Below are 15,412 nucleotides of genomic sequence, written 5' to 3' on the forward strand. Positions count from 1 at the left end.
AGATGGAAGCAGTTTGGAGCTGCAGGACCCCCCGTGGAGCTGCCCCAACAGCGCGTGCGCGGGGCTGAGTGAACCCCAGTGGAAGCCATGAGGAGCAGCAGCTGGGACCCGCCTCCCCGGCGGGGCTGGGGGAACTCTGCGCGCCTGCCGCCGGGCCCCCCTCCCCCCCCTCCACTCGGCGCGGCCACAGGAACCCCGGTGGCAGGCACGCGGAGCAGCCGCCGGACCTCCTGCCCACCCCTCCTTCCTCCCTGCGGGGCCGCAGGAACTGCGGCGGCAGGCGCGTGGAGCAGCTGGCCCGCCCCCCCGCCCCCTCTGTGCATGGCGACATTTTGTTATGGCGTGAGGGTTAATTTGTATATTACTTTTTTATTATATAGGATATTTATTTTTGTTAATTCTCACCTGAGGATATTTTTTTTCCATTGTTTTTCAGAGATAGTAGAAGGGCAGGAGGGGGAGAGAGAAAAACTTGGATGTGAGAAAGACACATTAATTGTTGCTTCCCCCACTCTCCATGACTGGTGGGGAATGAACCTGAAACCCAGGTACATGTCCTTGACTGGGAATCAAACCCCAGACACTGCACAGACCAACCATTGAGCCACATTGGCCAGGGCTATTATAATCTACTAGAGGCCTGGTGCACAAAATTTGTGCACGGGGGGTGGTTGTTGTCCCTCAGCCCAGCTTGCACCCTCTCCAATCTGGGACATCCCTCTCACAATCCAGGACTGTTGGCTCCCAACTGCTCGCCTGCCTACCTTCCTGATTGCCCCTAACCGCTTCTGCCTGCCAGCCTGATCACCCTCTAACCACTCCCCTGCCAGCCTGATTGATTCCTAACTGCTCCCCTGCCAGCCTGATTGCCCCTAACTGCCCTCCCCTGCAGGCCTGGTCACCCCTAACTGCCCTCCCCTGAAGGCCTCGTCACCCCTAACTACCCTCCCCTGCAGGCCTGGTCCCCCCAATTGCTCTCCCCTGCAAGCCTGGGTCCCTGCAACTGCCCTTCCCTGCAGGCCTGGTCACCCCCAACTTCCCTCCTCTGCCGGCCCGGTCACCCCTAACTGCCCTCCCCTGCAGGCTTGATTGCCCCCAACTGCCCTTCCCTGCAGGCCCGGTCACCCCCAACTTCCCTCCTCTGCTGGCCTGATCACCCCTAACTACCCTCCCCTGCAGGCTTGATTGCCCCCAACTGCCCTTCCCTGCAGGCCCGGTCACCCCCAACTTCCCTCCTCTGCTGGCCTGATCACCCCTAACTACCCTCCCCTGCAGGCTTGATTGCCCCCAACTGCCCTCCCTTGCAGGCCTGGTCCCTCCCCTGCTGGCCATCTTGTGGCGGCCATCTTGTGTCCACATGGGGCAGCCATCTTGTGTGTTGGAGTGATAAGTCAATTTGCATATTGCTCTTTTATTAGATAAATGAGATCCATCCCCCCAAACCTCTCTCCCGTGCAGACCACACCTATCCTACCTAATAATCATACCTAATAATAGACAAATATGCAAATTGACCATACCTCCGACACGCCCACAAGCCCCACCCACCATCCAATCAGACGAGCATGCAAATTAACCCAAACCAAGATGGCTACAGCCACAGAGAGCAAGGTTTCCTAGGTAACAGAGGAAGCCAAGCTTTCTGCCTGCCCTTGCCAGGCCTAAGCCTCCACTCAAGCTACAAAGTTTCAATTATAGAAGGTAAACAAATTCAAACAAATGGCAGCAGAATGGAGCTTGAGGGAGCAGGCCAGTGTTGCCGCCGACAACAGGGGAAGCAAAGCTTTCTTCACACCCTGGCCGGGCCCACCCGCTTAAGGCAACAAAGTTTCAATTATAACCCCAACACAAATGGCTGCCGGCCTCGGAGGGAGCCCCAGGCTTGGCTCCACTCCAGGCTACAAAGTTTCAATTGTAGAAGGAAAATAAATTCCAGATACCAGGGCCTCCGCTTGGGTTGCCAGGGGGCATGGCCAGCCTGCAAACCACCACAGACCCCTCGCTCAGGCTGCCCCATGCCCCCAGGGAACCCCCACCTGATCCGGGACACCCTTCAGGGCAAACCAGCTGGCCCCCACCCCTGTACCAGGCCTCTATCCTATCTAATAAAAGAGTAATATACAGATTGATCATCACTACAACACACAATATAGCTGCCCCCATGTGGTCAAAGATCCTGCCCCCATGTGGACACAGGATGGCCACCCCAAGATGGCCAGCAGGAGAGGGCAGTTGGGAGGCACCCAGCCTGCAAGGGAGGGCAGTTGAGAAGGACCAGGCCTGCAAGGGAGGGCAGTTGGAGGTGATCAATCCTGCAGGAGAGGGCAGTTAGGGGTGACCAGGCCGGCAGAGGAGGGAAGTTGGGGGCAAACAGGCTGGCAGCAGAGTGGTTAGGGGCTGATCAGGCTGGCAGGCAGAAGTGGTTAGGGGCAATCAGGAAGGCAGGTAGTTAAGCAGTTGGGAGCCAGCAGTCCTGGATTGTGAGAGGGATCCCATATTGGAGAGGGTACAGGCTGGGCTGAGGGACAACCCCCCTCCGTGCATGAATTTCGTGCACCAGGCCTCTAGTCTATTTATAAATGGCCACAGTAAAGTATTTGTGGAGAGCTATCACTTATTGCACTTTAAAGGTTGAAGATGCTTTGTCATTTGTCTTCATGTAGGTGTTAATATTTTACTAATTTGTAAGCTAAAACCTCATGAAAAATAACTCATTTTTAACATTTAAATTTCTGTGATTTCTTTGACCTTTTACATTAGTAGCTTGTTTCAGGCTGTGGTGCTGTGCCGCTCATGACTTAGGAGCATGCTTGTGATCTGTGGGTTTTGCATTTCTCACTGTAAATTATTATTATTATTTTTTAAAAATTTCTTTATTGATTAAGGTGTCACATATTTGTACTCATCCCCCATTCCCATCCCCCACCCCTCCCCACGGATGCCCCCACCCCCCTGTTGTCCTTAACCATTGGTTAGGCTTGTATGCATGCACACAAGTCCCTTGGTTGATCTCTCCCCCCTACCCCCACCCTCTCCTACCCTCCCTCTGAGGCCCGACAGTCCGATCGATGCCTCCTTGTTTCTGGGTCTGTTCTTGTTCATCAGTCTATGTTGTTCATCATTTCCCCTAGATGAGTGAGATCATGTGTTACTAGAAATATACTTATAAGACCGAATGTGAGACGAGCAATAGTAGTTATGCTGACAGGCAAATGAATCAGTCTGTAGTAAGTTTCTTTCTGGACCAACAGTTCTTTTGAGACCCAATTTCAATGTCCACCAGTTCCTTATGTGTACATGTCGGCACTGACTTTTCAGCTCTGGATGGTGGACAAATGGTGGTAATGCAGGTCCGACTCCCTCTGGTTTGGTCTCGCCTGGATGCAGGGGCGCGGCTTCTCCCGGACTTAGGGGCGCGAGGCCTCACCCGGACCTGGGACCCAGCATCACCCAGGCCCCGGGGCGCGTGGCCTCACCCTGACCCAGGTGTGTGCGGCCTCACCCGGTCCCGGAATCCAGCCTGACCCGGATCTAGGGGCGCAGGGCCTCACCCGGACCCAGGGGCGCGTGGCCTCACCCGGACCCAGGTGTGTGCGGCCTCACCCGGTCCCGGGATCCAGCCTCACCTGGACCCAGGGATGCGTGGCCTCTCCCGGGCCCAGGGGCGCGTGGCCTCACCCGGACCCGGGACCTGGCCTCACCCGGATCCAGGGGCACACGGCCTCACCCGGACCCGGGATCCAGCTTCACCCGGATCCAGGGGCGCGTGGCCTCTCCAGGACCCAGGGGTGCACGGCCTCACCCAGACCCAGGATCCAGCTTCACCCGGACCCAGGGCCGCGCAGCCTCGCCCGGACCCGGGATCCAGCTATACCCGGACCTAGGGGCGCGTGGCCTCACCTGGACCCAGGGGCGCACGGCCTCACCCGGACCCGGGACCCAGCCTCACCCGGATCCAGGGGCGCATGGCCTCACCCGGACCCGGGACCCAGCCCCACCCGGATCCAGGGGCGCACAGTCTCACCCGGACCCGGGATCCAGCTTCACCCGGATCCAGGGGCACGTGGCCTCACCCGGACCCCGGGGCGCGCGGCCTCGCCCGGACCCGGGGGCACGTGGCCTCACCCGGACCCGGGACCCAGCCTCACCCGGACCCAGGGGCGCGCGGCCTCGCCCGGACCCGGGGGTACGCGGCCTCACCCGGACCTGGGACCCAGCCACACCCTGACACAGGGGCGCGTGGCCTCACCCGGACCCAGGGGCGCGGCCTCACCCAGACCCGGGACCCAGCGGGGCCTCATCTTCTTGATCCCAATTCCTGTCGGTCAATTCCCTCTCAGCAATTCCTTCGGCCCAAAGCTCCGGGGCGGCTGCTGCGGAACTCGCTGGGTGGCGGGCTCGGCGAAGCTCCACTGTGCCCGGTGCGCAGCGGCAGGCTGGTACGAGGTCACTGTGGCGGCACTCGGGTCTGCAGCGGCGACCAGTCGCAGGGCGAGTGCACCTGGATCCGGGACCCAGCGGGGCCTTGTCTTCCCGATCCCAACTCCCATCGGTCAATTCCTTCACAGCAATTCCTTCGGCCATTTTTCTGGATGGTGTCTCCTCCGTTTTCCAGTTGTAGTTTCAAAATTGTTGTGGTAGGCAACAATCAGGTGTCTTCCCTATGCCGCCATCTTGGTCCTCCAGAAGATTCTTAAGTAACCTTATAAATGTGGTTCTGAACACTGTGTCGTCCATTAGTTTACTTTCCTTCATCCCTTCTATTCGTGACCTGCTTCGTTGTCTTCACCTTTTGGCTGCCTCCCTATCTCTCAGTTTCCCCAATCTCCCTAGGTGGTCACTCTTGATACCCCCCTTTGTGGGCTGAGTGCAAAGTCTTGGTGTTGTTAAGCCTTGATTGCTGTTGGTACACTGGGAGGATTTGACCTCCAGTCCAATTGGCTGTGAGGATCAGCTGTGTCTATGCCGGGAGACAGCCTTATTCAACTAGACTTGCAAAATTGTAAAAGCCTCTGTGCTCAGCTTGAATGGGGCGGAGTTACAGGGTGGAGCCTACAGCCTTGGCTTCCCGTCAGCCCCGTCCTATGAGGTTCCTGTGTCTCAGTGTCCCTCTGTACTCCCTGCAAACACCTCTGAGAGAAAAGCGCCCTGGAGTTTCGCCCGTTGCCAAACAGTCTAGTCTCTCTCCCAATGAATCTGGATTCCCAGATTCTCGCCCGGAACTGGGTTTCAGTGTAGTAGGCACTGGGGCTCAGCGCAGTCTGGCACTTTTGTCTCCTTCCCAACAGGGCAAGCCAGCAGCACAGTCAACAGACCATCCTCTGCGCACATTCCCGCGCGCGCCCCCGGTGCTCTGCCTTTCGCCGCTTCTCTGCATTTCCACCTTACAGCCCAGATTCCCCCAGTATGAGCCTGGCTTCCCAGGGTCTTTCCTGGAACTGGGGTTCAGTGCAGTCGGAACTGGGGTTCAGCAGGGTCCGGAGCTTTTGTCTCCTTCCCGCCAGGGCAATTCAGTGGCACAGGCAACAGTTTGTCCTCTGTGCGCATTCACATGCGCGCCTCCGGAGCTCTGCCTTTCGCCGCTCCTCTGTGCCTACACCCCACAGCCCAGATTCCCCCAGCATGAGCCTGGCTTCCTAGGGTTTCGCCCGGAACTGGGGTTCAGTGCAGTCGGAGCTGGGGTTCAGCATGGTCCGGAGCTTTTGTCTCCTTCCCGCCAGGGCAATTCAGCGGCACAGGCAACAGTCCCTCCTCTGCGCACATTCCCGTGCGCGCCCCTGGAGCTCTGCCTTTCACCGCTCCTCTGTGCCTCCGCCCCACAGCCCAGATTCCCCCAGCATGAGCCTGGCTTCCCAGGGTTTCGCCCAGAACTGGGGTTAAGTGCAGTCGGAGCTAGGGTTCAGCGCAATCTGGAGCTTTTATCTCCTTCCTGCAAGAGAACGCCGGCCAGGCTGTCAGCCGCCCCTTCCTCTCCGGCTCCATCTTCCCTGCATGCGCGCGCGTGCCCGTGTCTCCGCCCATGTCTCCATACCTCAGGCTTTTACGGCTCCTCTGATTTTCCTTGTGGTTTTCTCTTTCCTTCTAGTTGTGGGCATTTCAGTCAGCCAGCTTTCCTGTGGTTCTGGATGATGTCCGTTTTGACTTTTAGTTGTATTTTTGAAATTGTTGTGCCAGGCTGTAGGTTAGGTGTTTAACCCATGCTGCCATCTTGGTTTCCCCCCTCACTGTAAATTATTTTAATGAATCTTATCCTGTCCCTTCTGTACTTCCCTGTTTGAAACTTTTTCCTGGTGTCCCCTCCCCCAGAAGAGGGACAGTCCAGTATGGATGGAAGCAGTTTGAATCCACTGCTTAGGTGAAAGAGGGCTTTATTCAGCAGGTGAGGGTTGCTGATTGGTCACCACATTGCATGTGTGGAGGCAGGTGACCAGTCAAAGCTTGCCACAAAACAGAGGGCAGGCAATTTGTAACTTTATTTTCAGTGCCACTTCAAGAGAAATGGTTTAAACAAAACAAAACAAAACAAAAAAAACCAACAACAAAAAATAGGACTTTGGTTGCTAATTTGTTATCATCAGAAAGTTTTGAAGATGATTTTAAACCATGTTTTGAAATACATATATATGTGAGAAAAAAGATATGTGAAACTGAAGATAGGATACTAATGCTATATTTGATAAATAAATCCTTTAATAACACATATTCTGTCTAGTTACCTGTTGAAATACATGTGAAAATAAATGCACAGTACCTATTTCATTGACTTCGAACAGAAAATCAGAAAAAATTTTAAAATCTTCACCTGAGGATATTTTTCCCATTAATTTTTAGAGAGAGTAGAAAGGAGGAAAGGAGGGAGAAGGAAGAGGAGAGGGGAGGGGAGGGGGGAGAGAGAGAGAGAGAGAGAGAGAGAGAGAGAGAGAGAGAGAGAGAGAGAGGAAGAAAGAAACACATTGATGATGTGAGAGAGACACATTAATCGGTTGCCTCCTGAATGGGCCCTGCCTGGGTCCGGGGATCGAACTTGTAACCCAGGAATCCCTTGACCAGGAATTGAACCCGAGATGCTTCGGTGCGTGGGCCGATGCTCTAACCACTGAGCACACCAGCCAGGGCAAAATAAAAATCTTTTTAGAACAAGAGGAAAGTATGGGGCCATGGCAGAAAGGAGGCAAGCTCATTGGAAGTCCTCATGCATATTTGATAAGTAACAGTGTGCGACAGCCACGCCATCAGAGCATTTTTTCTAGCATAGTATTACCATAGTAAAAATATTAAATATTGAAGAATATCCATGTCAAAGCATTATATCGGTAAAATCTCAAGTTAAGTGAGAAAATGTGTATATTTACTGGGCATAGAGAAGCTTTCTAATGTAATACGATTGCATCCATTGTGTGTTCTCACTTATAGATTTTACACTTCTTAGTTACTGAACGTTTATCGCTTTGGTAGTCTCTTAGTTGACGTCCTTAATCTAGAGGTGAGAAGTGACAATCCCTAAAGTCAAAAATTGGTAAGGTGAGAATTCCCTTGATTTCCACTGAGCCAAACCAGTTAGGGCGAGAATTCCCTTGATTTCACCTAAAGTAACAAAGACTATAAGAATTTAATCTTGGGGGCTTCCTATTCCATATGCTATATAATAAAGAGCTAATATGCTAATTAGACCAAACAGTCGAACGACCTTCTGGACGTCCTCTGGATGGTCTTCCGGATGAAGCCAGGGCTGCGAGGGCCGAGCCCCTTGCATGAATTTCGTGCATTAGGCCTCTGTTGTTTTAATAAGTATCTAATATTTGTTTTTATAAAGGGAGAAGGAAGGCAAATGTAGTTTGCAAACGCATTTTTAATGTTTTAAAATGATGTCACTTTTAGAGGGAACGGTATTAGTAATAAAATGACAGAAGAAGCATTAGAATTTTATGAGAAGGGAGTGTGGTTTTAAAAAGTTGAGAAATGTCCAGCCAGCATGGCTCAGTGGTTGAATGTCGACCTATGAACCAGGAAGTCACGGTTCGATTCCAGGTCAGGGCACATGCCCAGGTTGCAGGCTCTATCTCCAGTGTGGGGCGTGCAGGAGGCAGCCCATCAGTGATTCTCTCTCATCATTGATGTTTCTATCTCTTCTCTCCCTCTCTCTTACTCTCTGAAATCAATAAAAATTATTATTTTTTTTAAAAAGTTGAGAAATAATGGCTGAGTTTCAAGGAATGAGGTGTTATTAAATAGAAATTATTTTGATGATGTGTATAATTAATGAATTCTTTCTAGAGGAGGGGAAAAATTGTGAGGCTTTTCTTTCTTTTAAGATCTTTATTGTTGAAAGTGTTACATATGACCTCTTTTTCCCCTGTTGACTCCCTCCAACCTGCCTCTGTCCCCCACCCCAGGGTGAGGCCTTCTTTCTATGCATCCAAAAATGTGAGGCATTATTAAGCCAATGTTTGTTTTTAAAAATCTTTGACTTTTCGAAAGACCAGCTGAAAATAAAGTAATTTTAGTTTACCTATAGAGCTTTAAGTAAACATTTAGCTACTAAATAATGTTAATCTTTAAGAGTTTAGAAATTTTTATCCAGTGGAATCCAACTATGTAATATTTCTTTTGTAGTAGCATGGTTTCTTAATACATTTCACATTTTCCTATTTTGTTAGAGATTGCTGATTTTTGTTATAGTATAAATTCTGTTATTTTCCCTGCTTTTGAAGTAAAGCAGCTCCATATCTGTAGCTTATGGTTGTGTTAAAAAGGTAGCAAAGAATAGCATGTTTGAGAAGATAAATATCAGGAACGTCCAAATGAGGCATGTATGTGTCTTTCAGACGAAAAGGCAAGAAGGTCAATAGTCACCCGGATTTCAATAAGCTTAAAAAGAATGTTTTTGGTGCTGTAGACATATGAAAACAAGGAATTAATTTTTAGATGCTGTGTTTTGATGTTTGACTGTTTCATATGGCTGAATCATTTACTTTGTTAACACGTAGTTATAAACTGGGAGTATGGGAGATAAGTTAATTGATGTTTCAGGGGAAAACTTGGCTCCATGTACAGTGTATTTTCCTGCCTGTCATCTTCTTTCCCTGTTGTTCTTTAGGGCCCTCCAGAATTCGCACAACACACCCCTGGACCGGTTCCCAACAATTTTAGCCAGCCCCCACGGCTTCCTCTGCAGGACCAGTGGAGAGCACCACCCCCTCCCCAGGAGCGAGACCCCTTCTTCTTAGGAGGTAAGGGACAGTGCAGAGTAACGGAATCAAGCTGTGGTGGGTGATGGGCCTGGACACACTTCTGTTTTAAACTGAATTTAGCTTCTGCGAGGAGCTTTTGTTAAGCATCCAGTTTTTGTGCCCTAGCACTTCTGCCTGTCATTTCCAGTGAACTTCACATACACAAAAGGAAATCAGTTCTAGAAAATGGCTAGTGAAGCAATGGAGAAGTAAGAGGGGAAACCTAGGATTCTTTTCAAGCATTCGCACCCTGCTACCAAAATGCCTGCTACCACTTGGCATTTTGTCTGGAGGAAGACTGTGTGCCACCAGCTTTCTACAGAGCACACGTTCTGCACAGCCAGAGGGTAACTGGAAGGTATAGGCGCAGAGGGTGACCTGTACCTTCTGGTTAGACAGCACAAGGATAATTAAAAACTGCCTTTCAGTTTCAGGTGAACCTCGTTTCCCGAGTCATCTCTTTCTGGAGCAGCGAAGCCCCCCACCACCGCCACCCCCTCCCACACTTCTCAGCAGCGCTCACCCTGTGCCCACGCCCAGTCCCTTACCATTCACTCAGCCTGGACCAGCTTTTAATCAGCAAGGACAGCAGCCCGTGTTCCCTCGAGAGAGGCCTGTGAGGCCCACCCTGCAGCCTCCAGGTCCCGTGGGCCTGCTGCACTTCAGCCAGCCAGGGTCCGCTGCCACTCGGCCTTTCATTCCTCCTCGACAGCCCTTCCTGCCGGGCCCTGGACAGCCATTTCTGCCCACACATGCACAGCCTAACCTACAGGTACTCGGAGCGGGTGGGCCGTGGGACAGGTGGCCTGTGGAGGAGGAGGAGGGTGCTGCAGGTCTGGGTCTGATGTTTTTGAAGACAAAGTTTCATATTTTTATTCTAGTCTGCTAAGATCTGGAGGTTATTTAAAGAATAAGGCTATTAACTGTTTACAACAGATAATCTCTTGACAGTATTGGTTATCTCAAGTCATAGGAGAAATGGAAAAGGTGATTGTGAATGTTGAGGAAATGAAAACATTCAGTATTAAGATTTTTAAATTTTATTAATGGCTATACTGCTAATATAAGTAGGATGTATTTTGACAACATCTTTGCTCATCACTGGAAGTCATAAAAGGTTTACGGGGAAATAAAGTTGTTTGTCAGCTGATATTACTGCAATATGCAGTACAAGATTCCCCCTGGAGCAAGTGTTGCTGTTCCTTCCTCCTGGTTGGATGAGTTGAGTGCCCTCTGCTGGTGAGCTCTCTCATGGGCGGCCTTGATGTGTGATGTGAGCTCCTCCTTCCCAGCACTTGTGTTTGTACTTGAAGCATACTATTAAATACATGATGGTGGGATGCTGGAATCAGCTGTTTAGGAACACAGAGGATGCATTTAAAGTGAAAAGAGGAAAATGGTGATTATTTAGGGTGTTAGAGGAGGATAAAATGTTTGTTTGTTTTTCTTTTTTGTGTGTGCATGTTTACCACCCCAAGTCAAGTCTCTTCTATTACCATTTATAACTTACCCTCTTCTACCTCCCTGTTTTGTTTTGTTTTATTTAAAAAAAAAATACAGTGACTACTTTTCATTGCAGAAGCATTCGAGTAGAGATAAGTATTTAAAGAGGAAATTAAGCCCAACATCTGCAACAGTCACCACTAACATTGGGTGCTCATGCTGCTCAGGCCCTTCAGAGCACCCATCCTCAGCATGCTTTTCCGCAGGAGCCTGTGGTTATGTTCCTCTCACGGCAGGCCATTACCTGTCACTGCACACCAGGCCCGCTCATAGGCTGCACTTACGGCGTTGCTGTGTTGCACACGTTCTTAGAGATAGTGCTGCTGGGAACATCCTAGAGGTTATGTTTGTATCCTTAGTAATCTCCTTAGGACAAATCCTTGGAATTTTGAGATTAAAAGGACTTAGAGTATATATATAACATTACCTCCATTAACAAATCTGAAATGAAATTTGTACCACTTGAAGTTTCTTTTTGGTGTTGGGGTTTCTAAGGGAAGGGCTGAATTGGAACATAACTAGTATATGCATTTATAAGCTGTTGTTTCTCTTTCTTTTGGCACGGCAGGGGCCTCTGCACCCCCCGTTACCCCCTCCCCACCAGCCTCCGCCACAGCCTCAGCAGCAGCCCCCGCTGCAGCCACCTCCGCAGCACCCGCCGCCCCCCCAGGCACAGCACCAGCCTCCTCACCAGCCGCAGCAGCACCAGCACCACCACCACCTGTCTGTTCCCCCGCCACCTCTGATGCCCATGTCGCAGCCCCAGTTCAGGCCTCATATGCAGACGGCTCAGCCTCAGCAGAACAGCAGTCGGATGCAGTGCCCCCAGCGCCAGGGGCTGAGGCATGTGAGTGTCCACCTGTCTCCTGCTGTCTGCGATGCCTTTCAAGTCACAACATCAGGGGCAGAACTCCTGAGCCAGAGTAGTTTCTAGTTCTGATTTAATTAACGAAGCACATGTAGTGCGTTTTTCCACAGTGAACGCATGTTTAAAAACGGCTTAGGAAACTGGTTTTCTTGACTACAGAAATTAGTAGTGTCTCTTTTGTGCCTGAAAGACTCTCCTCATGTTGTTTACTTCAGCTTCTTACTTTTGTTTATCTGCGTATTCCTGTAGCAATGATATTAGTAATTAACAGACATGTAACTTCAGAAAATAGTTTCGGGTGACAGTCACTCTCCCTTTGCCAGTGGCTTACTTTAAGACGCACAGATGATCTCCTTGGGCTGTGAGTAAATAAGCAAGTGAATTCAGGAAGAATGTATTGAATGTCCTCTTGGTAGGCACTCCCCTGTTCTGAGAATACAGCAGTGAGCAAGAGGCAGGTTTCCTGCCTTCGTGGAGCTTATATTTAATTGTGCTTTTATTTGTGAGGATACACTCTCGGGGACCATCAGCAAATGTGTGGTTGGTCATGCATGGAAAGAAACGGGAGTATACTGCTTTAAAAGTAAAAGACAGTAGTCACTGTTATCTGCTGGAGGCTAAGACCAGCAGGTCATAATAAATGTGAAAAGTCCTCAAAAGGCTGATGGACTTTTTCAGCAGGGCTGAAAATCTGCATATTATTACCTGCTGCTGGCTGAATGGCTCAGGGTGATCCCCTAACTTGATAATCCTTTACTGTTTACCAAACCTTACCTTTGATATGTATGTTTGCTTTGCTAAAGGGCAAAATGTGTAAATAAAAAGTCGTGGGTCCGGAGATTCAGGGAGCCCACTTCACTAGAGGGTGAGGCCTACCACCCTCCGTCTGGCTCCCCCAATGCCTTCCAAATTTATATTTCTTGTCTAGAGGATCCATTTATTCGTCAGCCCCTTCTCCAGATTCCTGAATCTTTGCTGCAAAAATACTGCAGCAGTTATCTCCTGTTTTCCATTAAATAACTAACCTTTTTATAAAGAGTCTAATGGTTAGAGTTCTAGGCTCTAAGGTGACAGTTGGCTTTTCCTTTTATACTGTCCCTTGTTACCACAAGCTTCAAGCTTGTCATTTAGCTACTTTTAATATGAAAATTTCTCATACCTGTTTCTTAAAGTAACAATGAGACTAAAAAGATATGAGAAATAAGAAAGGATTTCTGGATCTGGGAAGACGGTGGTTTGTAACTAGAGTTTTATTTTGTTAGATCAGTGGCAAGCCACCTGCCTGGCCTTGTGTCCTTACGTGTTGATGCCAGCGAGTGATCTGAGAACTGAATCCCCCAGCCATCTCACATCTGTAAACCCGCCCCGCGCGGCTCCCTCACCCCCCTAGGTGTTGGGATTCTGTTAAGAATCCCAAGGATGAACATAACCAAGTGTTTCCTCTTGGAGAAAACTCATGGGTATCTTTCTCCTCCAGGGAGGGCACTGACTTAATGCTTGAATCTTTGCTTGGTCCACTGTAAACTTAGGGGACCCACTAGAAGAGGTGCGGCCACTCCTTGTGCAGGTGCAGTCTCTTGTGGGCTCTGTCCCCAAACTCAAGACCCACCTGCAGTGCCCGCTGTGAGTGCCACAGTTTGGAGCCTGTCGGTCTGTTGCCCCCTTAGGGTCCCAGTCCTTAACAGCAGGGGTGCTTCTGCACTAAGCAGGGAACATTCATTTTGAAAAACGTATTGACCAGCGGGAGAAGTGTCTGCCCCTGAAAGAGAAGTCACTAATTAGAATGATTTCTAAGTATTTTTACCTAATAATCTAATGTGCCTTCCTGTGGTCCTCCCAAGATGCTTGTTGTAATTTGAATTTATGTCTTCTTGTGATAGAATACGACATCTCAGAATGTAACCAAACGGCCAATGCAGCAGCTGCAGCCAACTGCCGCCAGAAACAGTAACTTGCGTGAGTTACCAATAGCGCCCTCGCACGTCATGGAACTGAGTAACAGTCGTGGTGCATCCACGCCTGGCGCTCATGGAAAGCCGACGGGCAGCATGTCACCACCCTTGAGACCTGGGCCTAGGAACACACAGGGGAAGATGGACTTGAAGGCCAAGCCCGTTAGCCCTGAGGGTCAACCTAAGGAAGAAGCAAAAGCAGAACCAGAGGTAGGGCTTTGCTATTAAAAAATAACAGGAACTCTTATAATCCATTTGTACCCCCGAGTTCACTCTGATCCAGCGAGTTATCACCAAATCTTCCCACTTTTTCTCAACTAGGTCCTTCTTTTAACCTCACGGTCATGTTCATATAACATACACCCTCATTCTCACTGGTTTCAATATTAGATGGTATTTATGCACTTGCACAGTTAAAGTTGTATGCTGTAGAGTCTGTATAAATTGGGGGTTGGCAAACAAGTCCTTAAAGTTCAGATAATAAAAATGTCAGACTTGATAGTCCAAAGTGATTCTTATAATATTCAATTCTGCATTGTTAGCACAAAAGCAATTACAGACAGTTCTAGCATCATCAGGGGTGGCTGTGTTCCAGTAAAGCTTGATGACAGAGTAATGCTAGGCCAGATTCGGCCTGTGAGCTGTAGTTATTTAGCTGGTTCTCAATAGGGCCATTTTACACTGTGCACGGCTACAAGAGAGGACCACTTTTTTTTTAACCTCAAAGTAGATATTTGGGGGGGCGGTTATTTCGACTTGTTCCATTCTTGCTGATTTTCAGTAGGTATAAATATAAGAATAAAGAGTACATGAAAGTCGGTATGTGACATGGTTTCCAACTGAGATCTTATTTGCACCTTGATTGAGTTGTGGCCACTTGATTACTTTTTTGTGTAGTGGTGTTAGTACAGATTTGGTCCTGAACTTTTTAAATAGCTCTTGTTAAATATTGGCAAAATCTGCGTCACTGGGCTCCTGGAAAAGAAATGGCTGCACTTGTCTCATGCTTCCGTGCAGTCGAGATCTAATCCTAGCCTGTTGCCAGAAGTACAAATACATGCTGTGTGCAGTGTCTTTAAGTCCTGGGCTCTAACTAGGACTAAGTGTCTAGTGGAGCATAGGCGAGAAACATGCCCTTGGAATGACCCACCAGCGCCACACCATGTCCCTGAGCAAGTCACTTCACACTTCACTTCTCACAAGCCTCGATTTCTTTAGCCATTGAGTACATGTGCCTGGGACATGGTATTGATAAAATTTATGTAGAATATTATAAATTAGTGTCATGTGTTAACTTAATATAAAAGAATGTCATGAAGAACGTCCTTTGATAAAAATATAGGCAAGTCATGTTTTCTTAATTATATAAAAACCAGTCAACATTAATAGTTAAATTTGAAGGGAAGTCAGATTTTCTGCTAATAAATTGTAAGCAGTTGTAATGTGTTACTAATCAGAAGTGTCTATATAAAGTCAAAATATGGAGTTGACATTTAATAAGCTCTTAATAGAAGAAGGGTGACTTTTGGTTTTAAAATCAAATATATGAAAAAATAATGTAGATTTACAGACTGGATTGGGGCAGTTTATAAAAAGAAATCTTTGCTAAAATTTTTATCCTGCTTTTACTTTACATAGCCAGCTCTTCACTCATTACAAACTGGTTCAGAAAAGTTAAGTTACATGCACTTTTATAACAGACTCTAAATAAAAGGACAGAAGTGGCCTTTTAGGCATAGCCTTGTGACCATGTGTACGCAGTGTCTTCATTTGTTTGCTTTCAGTTTTCTGGGCACAGAGAATGGACCAGAAGTAAAATTTTTTTACATCTTAAAATGTCTTCTGTTTTTTTTGTAGTT

General features: G+C 48.7%; 1 protein-coding gene across 2 annotated transcripts in view; it reads left to right on the forward strand.

The window, feature by feature from the left end:
* The window catches only part of RBM33 (RNA binding motif protein 33), a 110,915-nt gene that overhangs the window by 64,105 nt on the left and 31,398 nt on the right, over positions 1-15,412 (forward strand). For both annotated transcript variants that reach the window (XM_028132531.2, XM_028132532.2), the window contains exons 10-13: positions 9,098-9,230; positions 9,659-10,002; positions 11,302-11,580; positions 13,482-13,763. In XM_028132531.2, the coding sequence (XP_027988332.2) occupies positions 9,098-9,230; positions 9,659-10,002; positions 11,302-11,580; positions 13,482-13,763 (1,038 nt within the window). The remainder of the gene's footprint in view (positions 1-9,097; positions 9,231-9,658; positions 10,003-11,301; positions 11,581-13,481; positions 13,764-15,412) is intronic.

Source organism: Eptesicus fuscus, chromosome 14 (genome assembly GCF_027574615.1).
Source record: "Eptesicus fuscus isolate TK198812 chromosome 14, DD_ASM_mEF_20220401, whole genome shotgun sequence".
NCBI lineage: Eukaryota > Metazoa > Chordata > Mammalia > Chiroptera > Vespertilionidae > Eptesicus > Eptesicus fuscus.